A 13,910-nucleotide genomic window follows, 5' to 3' on the forward strand; every position below is an offset into this window, starting at 1 on the left:
ACTAGGAAATAGATGCTGTTGGAGAAGGAAAGGCTGTTGACTCTATTCTCACATTTTCATCCTTTGAGAAAGGGTCTTAATTTGTATCCTTGGGTGGCCTAGTACTAGGTAGTTCAGGTTAGCATGGGAACCTGATGAAATCCTCCTGCCTCAGCTTCCCAAATGTTGGTATTGCAAGCGTAAACCACCATGTCTGGTGACTTAGGTCAGAATTTTTATTGCTGTGATGAAACGGAACACCATGACCAAAAAGCAAGCTGGGGAGGAAAGGGTTTATATGGTTTACACCTCCATATCACTGTTCATCACTGAAGGAAGTCAGGACAGGAACTCAAACAGAGCAGGAACTTGGAGGCAGGGGCTGATGCAGACAGAAGCCATGGAGGGGTGCTGCTTACTGGCTTGCTCCCCATGGCTTGCTCAGGCACCACCTGCCCAGGGATGGAACCACCCACAATAAGCTGGGCCCTCCCACACCAATAACTAATAAGAAAATGCCCAGCAGCCAGCTCTTATGGAGGCATTTCCTCAGTTGGGGTCTCCTTTCAGCTAACTCTAGCTTGTGTCAAGTTGACATAAAACTGTCAGCACACCTGGCTTCCATTTCTCATATTGATTCTGATAGTTTTGGGCTGACAACAGGCATTAGCCAGTATGACCACTTGTTCTGAAAGCCTGATAACTTGAATTTGATCTGAGGAACCCACAGCGGAGGGAGAGAACTGACTCCTGAGAGTTGTTCTTTGACCTCTATGTGTGTGCCATGGCATATTTGTACGCACGCACATGCGTGCACACGCGCATGCGCACACACACTTAAAGGAATCTTATACTTTTTTTTTTTGACAGTATCTCACTGTGTAGCCCCAACTGACCTGGAACTTTTTGTGTACTTCAGGCTAGTCTCACAGAGATCCGCCTGCCTTCGCCTCCCATGTGCTGGGATTAAAGGCGTGCAGCACACCCAGCAAGTTTGTTTTTTGTTCTCAAAGACAGGGTCTCATGTAGCCCAGGCTGGCTTCAAACTCACTGTGTACCCAAGGATAATCTTGAACTTCTGCTGCTCTGGTTCCCGCCTCCCTCCCGAGGTTAGAGGTGTAGGCTACCACACCTGTTTATTGTTTTGAGCCGGGTTTTATACTGTAGCCTAGTCTTGTCTGGAATTCACTGTGTAGCACAAGGTGATCTTGAACTCAAGGCAGTCCTCCTGCCTCCACCCTGGGTGTACTGGGACTCAGATGATAAGAATGCCCACCATACCTTGCTAATCCTGATCCTTTTAATGAAGCAGCTTTCAGCCAATCCTGCAACAAGATGGCTCTTCATCCCAGTGGCCATTTCGCTCTTTGCTCTGAGTCTCTCTCAACTTCCTTTTTCTTTTTCCTTTCCTTTTCTTTTTTCTGGCAGGTTCTGACTTTGCTGCCCTGGCTAACCTGGACTGTAGACCAGGTTGGCCTTGATCTCTCAGAGACCGACTGCCTCTGCCTTCTGAGTGCTGAGATTAAAGAGAGTAGGCCTCTAGATTAGAGGCAAAACTCAGATTAGAATTAAAGGTGTGTCCAAAGACCCAGCAAACGAACTTCGGGTCTCTCTCGGAAGACGAAATTGGTGAGCTGAAGAAAACTGTCATTTCCTGACTGTACAGCCTTGGCCAGGTGGTCAGCTTCTTCAAGACTCACACCAACCGAAGTTAAATGAAGAGAATGAAAGGACCCATGGCACTGGATCACTGTCATCTGCAATGATGGTATCAGAGTGGTTCTGACAGTGAGCCTTCAGTATGGATCGCTGTCATCTGCCAGTGTTTCCACTTTAAGGCTAATTAAATGCACTCTTTTTTTTTGTTTCTGTTTTTTTTTTTTTTTTGTGTGTGTGTGTGTGTGTGTGTTTGTTTTTGTTTTTCGAGCTCTGTGTAGCTTTGTGCCTCTCCTGGAACTCACTCGGTAGCCCAAGCTGGCCTCGAACTCACAGAGATCTGCCTGGCTCTGACTCTCGAGTGCTGGGATTAAAGGCGTGCGCCACCACCGCCCAGTTAAATGTACTCTATTAAAGAGCTAGAGCCTCTAGGAATAGCTAGAATACATTTCCCCCCAAATTTATATTAAATGGACTATCATCTGAACCTGATCGGCTTGAGGAAAGGATTATATTTTATAAGCTCAGGATTTAGCACTGTTTTTGGCCAAAAATAGTTTCCCTCTATTCCCATGTGACTTCTCTCAAGTTAAAGGCCTTGTCTGAAAGACAAGTCTTTCATTTTTTTTTCCTGTGACTTTGCACTCATCTGCCATGTCCTTTCTCTATATTTTCAACCTGCTCTCCTGGGCTCATCTCCAAAGCTATCTCTTCTACACTAAGATTTTTTTTCTTCTTCTCAACTTCTCATTTGGAAAAATAAAAAGTCAAACCTTCAGAAAAGGCGACATGACAGTACAAGGTCACCAATAAGTTTCTCCTACATTGAACTCTAAGCATTTCTTAAGATCCGCTTTCTGTCTATGTGTGTTTCCTAAAGCATTCAAAAGTTGCCAATATTGCGATCCCTCACACTTGGTGTGTATCACCTAAGAACATGGCCACTCTTCTGCACAGCTAAATACAATACCTCACCCCAGACACTAACATTGATGAAATATTACCTACCATATAATTTTCACGGCAAAGCTGGGTACTGAACCCAGAGTCTTACACATGCTAGGCAAGTTTTGTACCACTGAACTACGCCATCCGCCCTCAAATATTTTGAAAAAAATGGTTCACTTATCACCATAGGCAAGGAACGACACATGGAATGGAAAAGTGCTTTGAGAATCTTGGCGGAATCAGCTTCTTCCTCGGTGTTCTGGAATTTTCTTTAAGCTTCTGCTTGAGATTCCGGGTCTTCTGGACACTGTCAGCTTGACAACTTGGGGCGATAGTGTTCCACAGGGGCAACTGTTAGCTTTGTCTGCCCCTGCTACTGCCGCCCCCCCCCCCTTCCCATGAAACTGGGGTGATCTGCCATTTGAGCTGTGTTCCTAGAGTCAGGCCAAAATGGCAGGGGCAAAGGATTGAGCCAGCATAATGATACAGTGGTGGGGTCACCTGGATCCTGAGCCTGCCTGTTTGAGCTGGAGGGACTATTTGTGTCCCAGAGCTGTAACAGCAGAGAGCATTGGGGGAGGGGAGACTTAACAAGACATTTGTTTTCTGGTTTTGGAGGCCAGAAGTCCAAAATGACGGTGCTGGCCGGCCCTGGTTCTCTCTGAAGGTTCAGGAGATATTGGTTCCAGGCTGTTCTCTGAGTTCCTTGGGTTACCAGTGACCTGAGGCATCACCCCTCCCCTGAGTGACATCCTCAGTTTGTTCTCATTGTGTCTGTCTTTTCCCCACTTGTACAAATCATTGGCCATATTGCCTGAAGAGCCCAGCCTATTCTAGTACATTATCTCGGATAATCCAACACAATGCCCTACTTACACACACACACACACACACACACACACACACACACACACACACGCCGCAGTAGAAGGCTTAGGCTCTAATAGCTAGTGGGGGACATAATTCAACTCACAAAAGAGGGTTTTGTGTGCTAACCTCTTCCGGACTTCCCAGTGACAGCATTTTTCTTTTTTGGTTTTGAGACAGGCTTCCTCTGGGTAGCCCTGTCTATCCTGTTCTGGAATTCACTCTGTAGCCCAGGCTAACCTCAAACTCAAATCTTCAAATCTGCCTGCCTCTGCCTCCCAAGTGTTGGGATTAAAGGCATGGACCATCATGCCTGGCATTTCTAATGACTTTTGTCTTACTTTTTTTTTTTTTTTTTTTTAATATTGGGTTTCATATAGCCCAGGCTGGCCTGAAACTTGCTATGTAGCCAAGGATGACCTTGAATGTCAGATTCTCCTGCTTGCACCAGGGCTGGGATTACTATGCCCAACAAATTGCACTAAAATGTTTCCATTTTGGTTCTAGGCTCCAAGTGAGGATGCTGAACTGTTTTTTATTGTCCTACATCTTCAGTCTCCTTTAATTTAGGACAGCTGTTTTAAAATTTTCCTGTGTGTAAGAATTTCCTGGAGCCAGGAGTGATGGCACCTGTAATCCTAGCACATGGAAGGTGAAAACAGGAAACAGATTTCAAGGCCAAAGCTATGCTTGGCTACACAGTCGAGTTCCAGGTGAATTTGGGCTACATGAGAATCTAGCAGTTGAAGTCAATGAAAGTTTGTGAGTCCAGAACCATTTCTGGACTCACATCTGGAGTTTTTAGACAGGGTCTTGGTATGTATTCCAGACTGGCCTTGAACTTTTGATTCTACTTCCCCAGCCTCTTGGAGTGCTGGAATTACAAGTGTGTGCTACCAAAATTGGGCTTAAAATAATGTTTCTATTTTTTTTGTTTGTTTGGTTTTTTCGAGACAGGGTTTCTCTGTGTAGCTTTGCCCCTTTCCTGGAACTCACTCTGTAGCGCAGGCTGGCCTCGAACTCACGGAGATCTGCCTGGCTCTGCCTCCTGAGTGCTGGGATTAAAGGCGTGTGCCACCACTGCCCAGCTTGTTTCTGTCTTTTTAAAAACAATATTTAGGTTTGGGCTAGGCATGGTGGGTGCAAACCTTTAATCCCAGCACTCGGGAGGAAGAGGGAGGAGATCTATGTGAGTTCGAGGCCAGCCTGGGCTACAGAGCAAGTTCCAGGACAGCTAAGACTGTTATACAGAGAAACCTTTTCTCGGAACCCGTGCCCCCCCACCAGAAAAAAAGACTTGATTGTGAACCACCTGCTATGGGTACTGGGAACTGAACCTGGGTCCTCTGCAAGAGCAGGTGCTCTTAACCACTAGCCACCTCTCCAGCCCAAGTTTATTTTATAAAACAGGTACAATAAAAGCAAAGCATACCCATAACTAAAACAACTATAACAGTATATTAATGTTAATGAAATTTGATGAATTATTAATTCTGGAACTTTCAATTTAATTTTTTTTTTTTTTTTTGATTTTTCGAGACGGGGTTTCTCTGTGTAGCTTTGCGCCTTTCCTGGAATTCGCTTTGGAGACCAGGCTGGCCTCGAACTCACAGAGATCCGCCTGGCTCTGCCTCCTAAGTGCTGGGATTAAAGGCATATGCCACCACCACCCGGATCAATTTAATATTTTTAATCTGAAACTGGTAAGGCAAGATTACTCCATTGATTAGGTTACAGTCTTCATGGCCCAATCACCTCTTAGAGTGCCATCACCTGTGGAGCAAGCCTTCACCACCAGAGCCTTTTTGGGGTGCTCCATTAGCTATCCAAAGAAAATGTACTTTGGAGTGATACTTTGAGAGGAAGCAAACTGGTCCACGGTAACTTTTACCATTTTCAGTGATCACCCTTGTTTGCATCAATTGTTAACACTGGAGATGCAGACCCCGAACTTCAGCTTCTAGCAGGGGAGTGCACCTACGCCTCTACCCTCGACTCAAGATGGGTCCTTCTTGATCAGGGACAGGTCATTCTCTTCCATCAGCAGGTAGCTCCAGGAGGGATGCACATGGAGTGGAGAAGGAAAGGGGAATATCTGCCTAGTGAGGTAGATCAGCTGATCAATCAGGTGGTCAATGCAGGTGATATGTCACAGCCAGAAAGTCTTTCCACCCAGGGACCACTTGATAGTCACAGTAGACGTCTGGAGAGATCTGGGCCATACAGTATAGCTTATCTTTTCTTCCCCCTTTTGAGACAGGGTCTCACTATGTAGCCGTGACTAGTCTTGATCTTACAGAGATATGCCTGCCTTTGAACTGTTGGGATTAAATTAAAGGCATATGCCACCACAGCCAGCAGATTTATCTTATTTTCTGTGTGTATGTTTGCATGCTCCCATGCAGGTCAGAGGACTATGTTCTGTCTGTCTGCCTTCCCATCTTATCAGGACAGTCTGTACCTGGACCTCGCCAGGTTCATCAAGACTGGCTGGCCAGCAAACTCCAGGGATCCTTTTGTCTGTCTCTGTCTCTCCACCGGGGTTATGTGTGTTTGCATTCAGCCGCAGACTTTACTGTATGGGTGCTGGGGCTGGAGCTCAGGGCCTCATTCTAACGCAACACTTTACAGTCTGAGCCATTTCCTAGGCCCCACGTTTATTTTACTTTCACTAGGTCACTGGCGTACACAATATGGGCAGATTTATCTGAACATAATAATAAACCTTTAGAGACTGAACTGGTGGTATACGCTTGTAAACCCAGCACTCAGGAGGCTTTAAGCAGAAGGATCTGAATTCCAGCCCTGCCTGAGTCACATAGTGAAGCAGTCTCTGAAAGTTCTGAGTGTCACTTGCTACCCTTTGGTTTACTGTACACGGCATACTGATGCATCGCTGTCGCCTAACTTGATGCAGAGAGCCCTGCTTGGGAAATCACATTTCCACAGAGTTCTTGTGAGGCCCTCCAGGGCGTGAGCCGGAAGCTCCCGTGCAGGATGCTAGCAAAACTGACCTGTTACCCCGCATCGACTTGCAATGCTAAGCAGCAACCTGGGCCTTGCCACCTAACTCCATCTCGGCCACCGTACTGGTCCAGAAGGAAGAAGGGATAGTTAGGAAGCGCCTACGCGCCGACGCAACCAGGGTGCAAGACGGGGGAAACTGAGGTCTGGGCGCTGGGGCGACGCCCCGTACGCCGCCCTGGCCTTGAGCAGGTACCTGGCGCTCGCGCCGGGCCCGCAGCACTTCCTGTCCCGCGCGGGTTCGGTGCTCACGTGACCCGGGGCTGGGCGGAGAGTACCTGAATCAGGACGTCACGTGGGAGGAGGCGGGGCAGGGGCGGGCCGTCCCCGTTCACGTGACGGCCGCGACCGCGGAGCGCCTCCTCGCCGCACTCCCCCTGGGCTTCACTCTCGCTCTCCCGCTCTGCTTGCAGCTTCGCCTCCGCTCCCTGCGGCGCGACCGTGTCCCAGACGCGGCCTGGAACGGCCAGCCGCCGTGAGCCCCACGCCACGAGCGATGCGGGCCGTTCAGCCGGGACCCGTGCCCTCCGGGCCGCGCGTCGCGCTCCTGCCGCCGCCGCTGCCGGTGCTGCTGCTGCTGCTGCTCGTGGTGGCCCCGGCCTCCGCGCAGGCCCAGGCCCCGGCCCCGGACTTGGCCGCTCTGTGCAGGTGGGTGTCCCGCGTGGCGGGTGCGGGCCAGGGGGACACGCAGACGCCCGCCCCTCCCCGCCCCCGCGGGAAAGTTGCCCGCGTGGTGGCTGCGGCGCCGCAGGGCGACGCGCGGGGACCCGCGGCTGTGGCGCTAACCCACGGAGCCCCGTGCCTGGCCACTTGTGGCTGTCATAAGTCGGGCGGCTTTGTGCGACTCCCGCGGCCGGGTCTTCCCCCCCCCTCGGGAAGTTGCAGGGAGCGGAGCATCGGCTGGGCTTTTGTCCCACTGCACGCACGTTTTCATTGAAGTTCCAGCCGCGGGGCTTCGGAGATGTCCCCTCCGGTGTGCACTCTCCAGGGAGTGCGAGCCCACGCGATGGCTTTGGAGTTGGGTTGTGGTGGTTTCAGATTGATCCCGTCTATGGCACTTCTCCTTTTTCCCTTTTTAAAGTCGCTGTTTGTCAGTGGGTGATGCTTTTTCTTCTTTTGATGGGGGTTGAGGGGTGGTCATCTGGGTTGGCTTTCAAGACTTTACCCTTCAGTTCTCCCAAGTCAGCTTCCTGTCTGGTTGCTCGCTCACATGATGTCATTGTCTCCAGAGTGGATTATTCTAGTAGTCTTCTGCTCTGGGAATCAAGGTTGTATAATCTCCAGTCTCCTTGAAGTTTGTTGGTGTTGGACACAGACTTGTGGGCCTAGGGAACTTCCAATACCAGGAGTTAGGGAAGGGCCTCCTTTGTACTCTTTAGGGTGATGGGAAGTCAAACCTTTTCTTGTTTTTAAAACTTGGCTAAGAAGGAAGCGGGCTGGAAATCTTGAAGCCAGCTTCTACCCTTGACTTTCATAAGCCAGTCAGATATTTCTGAGCCAAACTTCAAGTTTTTGATGTTAGTTACAGGCTCCTCTTTCCCCCTTGTATCAGAGAGTTTTGTTCTCACCCGGAGTTCACAACTTGTAGGAATCATTAATGTAGAGCCAACGAGGCAGACCAGACTTCTTTTTCCGTTTTGGAGAGTATTTGGAGGGAGCGCCCGCTGCACTGCGGTTTATAGACCAATTAGCTGCCCGAAGAGAAATTGCTGTCCCTGTAACTTCATAATATGGAGGAAGGTTGCCCCTTAGACAATAGGGGGGCATTTAGAACAGGAAATTTTGGATTAAGGACTGCTGTGACTAAGAATTAACACAGCTGGGCTAGTGCTGTGGAAGTCTTACTAGTTAATTGGAATTTGTTTCTTTTGAGGGGGGTGGTACTGAGGATCGAACCTGGGTCAGGCATGCTAAGCAAGTAATCTACCACTGACCTACAGCCTTTCCTTAGGATTCTATTTTTACATCATTATTTTTAAAGAGAGAGAGAGAGGGAGATGTATCTGCCATGCAGAGGCCCGAACAGGATCTCAGATCCATTGGAGCTGGAGTTACAGGTTGACGTGAGCGGCTTGTCTGGGTGCAGAGAACTGAACTTGGGTCCCCCGTCTCCAGACCACTCTGCGGCTATAGGAGAATTCATTTCTTTAAAAAAAAAATTAAAAATTAAAAATTATTTTGACTTTATTCTGTGTGCATTCGTATTTTGTTTGTGTGTATGTCTGTTGACCACATGCTTTCATGGAGGCGATCAGGTTCCCTGGAACTGGAGTTAAAAATGGCTGTGAGGCGCCATGTGGGTTCTGGGCATTGAACCTGGGTCCTCTGCAAGAGCAGCAAGGGATTTTAACTGCTGAGCCGTCTCTCCTCCAGCACCCTCGAGTTTGTTTCTTTCTTTTCTTTCTTTCCTCCCCTCCCTCAAGACAGGGTTTCCCTGTGTAGCCCTGGCTGTCTTGGAATTCACTCTGTAGCTGGTCCTGAACTCAGAAATCCAACTACCTCTGCCTCCCGAGTGTTGGGATTAAAGGCGTGCACCACCACCTGGCCTAGAGTTTATTTCTTAATAGGTTAAACGTTGTCCAGGAGAACTGATAAGACAGGCACTGGTGTCTCGGGCCACTCTTGTGCACGCCATCTCACCAGCTTGAGCTTTTGGCATTCATCTCGTGGGGGTGGGGGTGGGGGTCCTGGTACTTAACCTGGTAGAATGGCCTTTGTGGCCCCATACCGGGGCCACTATCACTGTGGTATGGCTTTGCCAGTGCTAGCCAGGGTCTAAGGCTTTGTTAGAGGTGCCCGCCATAGTCTTAGACTATCTCTAAGGTGGTTCCTCTAGATTTCCTCAGGGAGGGTGATCTTCCCAGTCCTTCACATCTGTCCCTGCCTGTCACCATGCTCCATTTGTATGTAGAAACTTGCTTGGAACCAATTTTAGTGTCTCTTCCAAACTTAGTATGTACTTTGTCATGTGTGTTCCTGTTTAGTTTTGTGTTCTGGGAGATCAGATCAGGCCTGGGATAAGCTGGGCAGCTGTTTTCTTACTGAGCTATACCCACAGCCCTTTAGAATTTCTTCATGCTTTTAACCACTTCCTGGGAATGTGGGCAGTTACCTGAGTACTGTGAGATAAAGTCGCCTTCAAGTCCCCTAAGGTGATCACATGTGTAAGGAAGGAGGTTAGCAATTCTTTCTAAACCCAGTGTTAAGTCACATCAGTATCAAGGGAGCATGGTGTGTTCGGCCACTGTTTATTCTCTTCCCAGGCTCCATGGCTGAGATGTAAATAGCCCACACGGCTCTCCTGAGTGAACAGTAGAGTCCTGTAGTTGGTCCTCTTTGTGTTTGTTTCTGTCACATGGAGGCGAGGACTATTCCAGGTGTTTGTAAACCAACTGAAACAGACTACCTTTTCCTTGCTAAAATAAATAAATAAATAAATAAATGGACGTGGTATGGTTTGGTGCCCAGGGCAATTCCTGAAGTTGTTATTTCTGTAAAGGTATTGGCGTGCCCAGGCATCACGGGGCTTTCCTAAACTCGAGCCATAGGTTCTCAGCCTCTCCCAAGAGAGGCTAATTTTCAAAGCACAGTAGGGAATCCTGGCCTATTTCTGGGGTGTCAGGTTCTGAGCTTTGAAATGAGCTTGTGCTCTGACCACTGGGATAGGGGTGCAGTTCCTACTGCATTTTAGCCTTGGGGAGGAGCGAAGGGGGACCCAAGTGGAGGGAACATTTAAGCAGCAGGTCTTGGATATTTGCACAGTGGACAGGCCTGCTCTGAGATGTGTGTGTACAGCAGACATGGCAGAGGCACACAACTGCTTTCTCTCTGAAGAGACTGTACGTACACACACTGGTACTGGGCCCTAACTGAACCTTGGGCCTCATGCCTGATAGGGATGTCCTTTATCTGCCAGCTGCGGCCCTTTGCCTTTACCTTTTGAGACAAAGGCTTTCTAAGTTGCCCAGGCTGGTCTTGAACTTGCCATCCTCCTGCCCCGGTAGCCAGGATTACAGGCACTACTTGGCTTGGTTGATAATACATACTTGTCAAATGTCTGGGGGACAATGTGCTGTGGAAGAAGTTACTCAGGGGTCTCTCAGGGTGTGGTGTGCTAGTAGAGAGCTCGTGTATAAAGAACTCCCTTCGTGAGGCCTGTTGGTGGCACTGACCTGGATAGTCTGGTGTAGGGAACATGTGAAGGTCAGTGGGGCAGGACAAGTGAGAACAGGAGAGGGACAGCAGCCAGGCAGTGCAGAACCACCAGACGGGACTGAGGGACGCTCTTGAATATACTTTAAACTTTGCAGGATGCCATGTTACACATGTTCAACGCACGTTTCCACCCTTGATTTAGGTGTTTACAGTATTCTTCATGGGGGAAAGCTTCACAGTTGGAACTGATTATAAAATATGCTTGGTCTAGTGGGTACCTACTTTGAAAAATTTATACAGGATGTGTTTTCTCCAAATTGTTTGGGTATGAATGCTGGAGAGTTTTTATTATATTGAGGACAAGAGAATAATGAAGCCAGCTGGGAGTTGCAGTCAGTTTAGTTGCTATCTCTAGGGAGATTTTTTTTTTCCCCTCCTGCAATTTTTCCAAAAGAACAATGCTTATATGCCTAATTTGGGCCACATGTTAGCCTGGATCACATCCATTTGTGTGCATGCATTTCTTTTAACCATAAGTGTGTGTTAGCTAGGATTGTTAATTATGGTGACATGTTTTTTTTTTTTTTTTCTTTTTGACAGGGTCTCATATGCCCTCACTACAGCTCACTATAGTGTAGTTGGGGGTGACCTTGAACTCCTGGTCCTTTTGCCTCTACCTTCTATCAGATCTTAAAACCCCTTAGCAGTTTGTGTTTATCACATACTTGCAGAAATTTAGGAGTTTCTAAGGTGTTCAGAGTCAAGTCCTTTCTTGGATATGTGTACTGTGTTCCCCCCTTCCTCTCTCCCTCCCCTCCCTTTCTGTTGCTGTGATAAAACACCACGGCAAGACAGTTTATAGCTAAAAGAGTTTATCTTGGCTTGAACTGTAGCGTAAAGGAAAGCCAGCCTTGCTTCCTCCAGCAAGGCCATACCTCCTAAGCCTCCCAAATGTCACCAACTAAGGACCAAGCAGTCACTATGAGAGCCTACGGGGGCCCTTCTCATTCTAATCACAAGACCTGAGAAATCGTGGCTCGTGGCAGAACACTTCACTGTTGGAAGGCCTTCCTGTTAGGCAGCCCTCCTGGCCTGGACCCAGCACGCGCCAAGGCTTTTTACCCTCACCTGTGACATAGAGGAAAATGTCTCCAGATATTTCAGATGAACCCCCTAACTAGGAAAATTTCTCCTTTTGGGAATCACTGGGTACCCCAAGGTCACAGAGATTTTTCTCTAGTGTTTAATTCTAGAATCTTGGTTAAATTTTTTGTGTATTGTGAGGAGAAAGTGAGGGTTCATTTCCCCCTGAACGTGTTGTTGCTGTCCTGATGTGGTATGCTGGCGGAGTCATGCCCACCCCCCCCCCAAGGTTCCTTTGTGTAATGGAAATGGAACTCGATTTGTAGACCAGGTTGGCCTTGAACCCACAGAGATCTGCCATCCAGGTGCTGGGATTAAAGGTATGCTGTAATTTTTCTTTACTGTGTTCTCAACTCATTTTTGTTATCAGGAATATGACAGTTTTATGGAATCAGTCAACTTTTTTTTTTTTTTAAATGCATTGGGATCAGTTTTATGAACTAGACATTTTCTATTCCATACATTTTTTGGTAGAACTTAGCAGTAATGTTCTAATAATCTGGTACTTTGGGGAAGGAGGGGTAGAATATGGGGAGGAGCTTGAATATGGTGTCAGTTATTTATTTATGTGGAGGCAGAGTCTCCTGTGTAAAGTAGCAAGCCTTGAACTTGGGATCCTCCTGCCTCAGCCTCTGGAGTCACAAGCATTTGTTACCTTACCCAACATTTCAGGTTTACATTCTTGTCTATTTAGATTTCCAGTCTTTTCTTGAGCTAGTTTTGATAATCTGTGTTTTCCTGGGGGGTTGGGGGGAGATGGGGAGAGATGAAGAGAGAGGGAGGGAAAGGGCATGTGCAAGTGTGTGCATGTGTATGTATGTGCGTGTGTCTCTATGGTGTATGTGATGTGTCTGACGTGTGTGTGTGTGTGTGTGTGTGTGTGTGTGTGTGTGTGTGTGTGTGTGTGTGCCTGCCTCTATGGTGTTATATGTGTGTGGTCAGAGGACAACCTCATGTACCTTTTATCTTTTCTTTGAGACAAAGTCTCTCACTGAGTGCTACTCTACCCAGGCTAGCTGGCCTCTGAGCTTCCAGAGACCTTCCTGCCTCCTCTACTCCGATCCCCTTCATCTATGGATTATCAGTATGCTGCTGGCTTTTAAAGGTGGGTTCTGGGGCTCTAATTTACCTTCTCACACTTGTAAGGTAAGTACTCTGCTGACAAAGACATCTTCCCACCCTCAGAATTTCTCTAAAAATTAATTAAAGACAGGGTCTTGCTGTCTATCCTAGGCTGTCCAACTTGGAATCCACATCTTTAGTCTTCAAGTGCTAGCAGTCAGTGGTTTTTGTCATCACACCTGGCTTTTTTTAGATGGTTTCAAAATTTGTATGTGTATGAGGTGTCTGTTCTACATATATGTCTGTGCCCCGTGTGTGTTTCATGTCTTTAGAGTGCCTGGAAGAGGGCGTTGGATCCCCTGGGACTGGAGTTATAAACAGTGGTGAGCCATCATGTGGGTGCTGGCAATAGAACCTGGGTCCTCTGGAAGAACAGCCAGTGCTCTTAACTTCTGAGCCATCTCTCCAGCTCCTAAGACATTCTTGACATTAACTTGTGCACATCTTCCTTCACTATATTTACCAAAGGCTTGTTTACATTTTAGTCAATTCAGAAGAACTAGTATCTTAGTTAGGATTACTACTGCTGTGAAGAGACACCATGACCATGACAACTCTTATAAAGAGAAATTATCAAATTGAGGTGGCTTACATTTTCAGAGGTTCAGTCCATTATCATCATGATGCGTACAACATGGTGGCATGCACGAAGACATGGTGCTGGAGAAGTAGCTCAGAGTCCAACATCTTGACTTGCAGGATGTGATCTGTCTTTCTGGGCATAGTTTGAGCATATATTAAGACCTCAAAGCCCACCTCCACGATGACACACTTTCTCCAATAAAGCCATACCTACTCCAACAAAGCCACACTTCCTAATAATGCCATTCCCTTTGGGGGACATTTTCTTTCAGACCACCACATTCCACTCCCTGGCCCCCAAAGGCTTATAGCCATATTATAATGCAAAAAAGTTTAACTTCAAAAGTCTCCATAGTCTATCATAGTATCAAATTTGATTTAAGAGTCCAAAGTTCAAAGTCTCTTCTGAGATTCATGCAATCTCTTTACTGTAA

The 13,910-nt window shown here is 47.5% G+C and overlaps 1 protein-coding gene and 1 long non-coding RNA gene across 2 annotated transcripts in view; one reads left to right on the forward strand and one right to left on the reverse strand.

The window, feature by feature from the left end:
* The window catches only part of LOC143268923 (uncharacterized), a 45,416-nt gene that overhangs the window by 11,830 nt on the left and 19,676 nt on the right, over window positions 1-13,910 (reverse strand). The window lies entirely within an intron of this gene.
* Window positions 6,874-13,910, forward strand: part of Igf2r (insulin like growth factor 2 receptor) — a 91,391-nt gene continuing 84,354 nt past the window's right edge. Inside the window, exon 1 of the mRNA XM_076552879.1 lies at window positions 6,874-7,122. Within this exon, the coding sequence (XP_076408994.1) occupies window positions 6,971-7,122 (152 nt within the window). The 5' untranslated portion in view covers window positions 6,874-6,970. The remainder of the gene's footprint in view (window positions 7,123-13,910) is intronic.

This window comes from Peromyscus maniculatus, chromosome 16 (genome assembly GCF_049852395.1).
Source record: "Peromyscus maniculatus bairdii isolate BWxNUB_F1_BW_parent chromosome 16, HU_Pman_BW_mat_3.1, whole genome shotgun sequence".
NCBI lineage: Eukaryota > Metazoa > Chordata > Mammalia > Rodentia > Cricetidae > Peromyscus > Peromyscus maniculatus.